At 48.4% G+C, this 3,311-nt stretch overlaps 1 protein-coding gene across 1 annotated transcript; it reads left to right on the top strand.

The window, feature by feature from the left end:
- Nucleotides 1-811: 811 nt before the first annotated feature.
- Nucleotides 812-2,115, top strand: LOC541829 (glutathione transferase11). The gene is made up of 2 exons (NM_001111510.2): nt 812-1,068; nt 1,173-2,115. Exons 1-2 carry the CDS (start codon nt 870-872, stop codon nt 1,889-1,891), a joined length of 918 nt encoding a protein of 305 aa, NP_001104980.2. The 5' UTR covers nt 812-869; the 3' UTR covers nt 1,892-2,115.
- The last annotated feature ends 1,196 nt before the right edge of the window (nt 2,116-3,311 follow it).

The raw sequence follows: 3,311 nt of genomic DNA, 5'->3' as shown, positions 1-3,311 counted from the left end.
CCGACCATCAATATCTTTTTTTTTCTTGGGAAAAATATGTTTTTGTTATCACGTCCTTCAGTGCAGACGAGCCTGTAACACTTTATTATTCCCTTCTCTGATTGTCTTCATCTTTTCTTAAGTGTTACTAGTAATGAGTACATTATTTCGATAGCATGTGAACATAGGAGAAAATAACTAACAGCAAGATGATACTTGGCGCTCTATTATATAACCTATACAAAAAAAAAGTGCAAAGATGATAAAGGATGGTCTATGTACGAGGCTGGTTAATAATCTGCTTTTGCTTTCATTTTACATTACTGAGATCTGTTTGCAGCTAAAAGTGTAGTGCTCTAGTACTTAGCATATCTGAACATGTTAAGATCACCCCCATATGGTTACTAAAAGTGAAGCTTTTGCAGTTTTTGCTTGATGCGCCGAACAGAATCAAACAACCCAAACCAGCTCTAAGCCCAGTACCTGTTTCCCGCACTCTTCTTTTTCTCGCCCCTTTCCTGACTTAATAAATAGTTAAATCTTCAGATCTTGATCATATGTCACTCTTACTAAAGCATCCATTTGTGCTGTTCTTTGATGAACACCCTACCCTGGTATCCAGTGACTGCCATAATGGCTTCATGTTTATGCAACACAAGACAATCGTCTCTTTCTCCTTGATGGCATCGAACGCTTTGCTCTTTATCTTCTTTCTCTTTCCCTTTGATTCGTGTTCCAGCTTTAGATTTGCCTCCCGCCAAGCAAGGCATTTTGTGCTACCCGCTTTGGCAACTATATAAGCACGCCCAAGCAATCCAATGGCAGCAGCACACAACCACACTCGCATTGCATTGCATTCCTTCAGTTCAGTAGTGTGCTCTGACAGTGAGATGGCGAGCGTGAAGGTTTTCGGGTCACCCACCTCGGCGGAGGTCGCCCGCGTGCTCATGTGCCTCTTCGAGAAGGAGGTGGAGTTCCAGCTGATCCGCGTCGACGCCTACCGCGGCACCAAGCGCATGCCCCAGTACCTCAAGCTGCAGCCGCAAGGCGAGGCGCTCACCTTCGAGGACGAGAGCCTCACCCTCTCCGGTAAGTGCATTGCTGCTCTGCTTGGCGGATGCGTACGTGGTGCAGTGGTGCAGTGCAGCAATGGCGCTGACATTCACCGGCCGTTGAACGTTACCTTGCTGCAGACTCCAGGGGGATCCTCCGCCACATCTCCCACAAGTACGCGAAGCAGGGCAACCCGTACCTGATTGGCACGGGCGCGCTGGAGCGGGCGTCCATCGAGCAGTGGCTGCAGACGGAGGCGCAGAGCTTCGACGCGCCCAGCGCCGAGATGGTCTACAGCCTCGCCTTCCTGCCGCCCACCCTGCCCAAGCAGAACGACAACGGCAACGGCGGCGCGTTCAACGCCAGGGACGCCACCGTAGGCAGCAACGCCGACGCGTCCAGCGGCAAGCGCGGTGTGGCCGGGTCACAGCCGGCGGCGAGCCAGACCAAGGTGAGCGCGCAGAAGGAGGAGGAGATGCTGAAGCTGTTCGAGCAGAGGAAGAAGGACCTGGAGAAGCTGCTGGACATCTACGAGCAGCGCCTGGAGGAGGCCACGTTCCTGGCCGGCGACAACTTCACCATCGCCGACCTGTCGCACCTGCCCTACGCGGACCACCTCGTCTCCGACCCGCGCTCCCGCCGCATGTTCGAGTCCCGCAAGAACGTCAGCAGGTGGTGGCACGACGTCTCCGGCCGCGACACCTGGAAGTACGTCAAGACCCTGCAGCGCCCGCCGTCCACGTCCACCGACGCCAGCGCCAAGAACGGCCAGCTGGGCCAGCAGCAGCACCTGCCGTCGTCCACCGACGGCCACGGCGTGAAGACCCAACGGCTGGTCCAGAACGAGCGGCACTTCTAGCTGTTGCCGTCCCTTCCCGCCGACGAATAAACTACCTGCGCCGCCGCCACCGCCGCCATCCATCAACATGGTTCCTTGTGCTGTTCGTGTCGTTTTCATACGTCATACGTGTCTTGCTGCTTTTGAAGCTCCGTTCCCGGGTGCAGGGACCTACGAGTCCATTCCGTCGTTTGCTGATTCTGTTCGTCGTGTAATAAAATGAAAACCCCACCCCGTTTTGAATGAAATTCAATTCTCAGTGTCGTGTGAAATATACTCGATTGTAAGATTTTTGATCTTGCTCTTGTCAAAATAACGTCCACATGATCGGAAGTCTTGCATAGCATATATCCATGTACCTGCTTCCTAAAACAACAATTAGGGTGTGTTTGGTTTGATTTTTGGCTTTGGCTTTTATCTCCTAAAAGTTAAAAGCTAAACCAGACTAGATTCAGGAAGCAATTTTTTCTAAAAACCGACTTTCTCACGGTCTAAAAATGAAAGCATCATTGGACCTACTTTTAGTGACTTTTAGATGTAACTGTGGAAATATATATCGAAAAACTTTTAACGATTTTTAGTTGTTTCGACCAAATGATTTTTAGTTTTTTAACAGCTCACAGCCCACAACAACTTTTCCCATAGCTCACAACAACTTTTTTTCATAGCTACAACCTAACCAAACAGAACCTAAGAAAATCGACTCCATCAGACGAAATCTGCTCGTGTATTGTCACGATTTCTATATATCATATGCGTATACTTGATTTTAATAAGATATAAAAATATGTGTGTTCTGTTAGTTAGGTGTGTGTAAATATGGAGCCAACACCCAATGTTTAAACTCCCATATATACACAATTTTATTTTATTTTTCTATTAGTGAAAAAAGTGACGCGGGATGACCGTTAATACTAGTGTTTTATGAAAGGAAAATAGAGTTAAACCTTTTCCTAAATGATTTTGGTGGTTGAATTGACCAACATAAATATTTGGACTAATTAGTTTACTCTATATTATAAGTTCTACAGGTGCCAAAGGTTCAACACAAACCAATAAAAAGTCCAAGATAGGGTTCAAAAAGAAAGGAGCAAAAGAAACCGAAGGTTGCCTTGGTCTGGCGCACCGGACTGTCCGGTGCACCAGGGAGATCAACTCTGAACTGCTCAGCTTCGGGTTTTTGGAGAGCCACTCCGCTATAATTCACCGGACTGTCCGGTGTGCCATGCGGAGCAATGGCTACTGCGCCAACGGTCGTCTGCAAAAGGTGAACAGTGCGTGAACAGTGCACGGACAGTTCGCGTAGTGAAAGTCGCCTAGAGGGGGGGTGAATAGGGCGAAACTGAAATTTACAAAGTTAATCACAACTACAAGCCGAGTTAGCATTAGAAATATAATCGAGTCCGCGAGAGAGGGTGCAAAACAAATCGCAAGCGAATAA

The sequence above is a fragment of the Zea mays genome, chromosome 1 (genome assembly GCF_902167145.1).
Source record: "Zea mays cultivar B73 chromosome 1, Zm-B73-REFERENCE-NAM-5.0, whole genome shotgun sequence".
NCBI classification, from domain to species: domain Eukaryota; kingdom Viridiplantae; phylum Streptophyta; class Magnoliopsida; order Poales; family Poaceae; genus Zea; species Zea mays.
The sequence above is the reverse complement of the archived record's forward strand: the minus strand, read 5'-3'. Positions and strand labels throughout refer to the sequence as shown.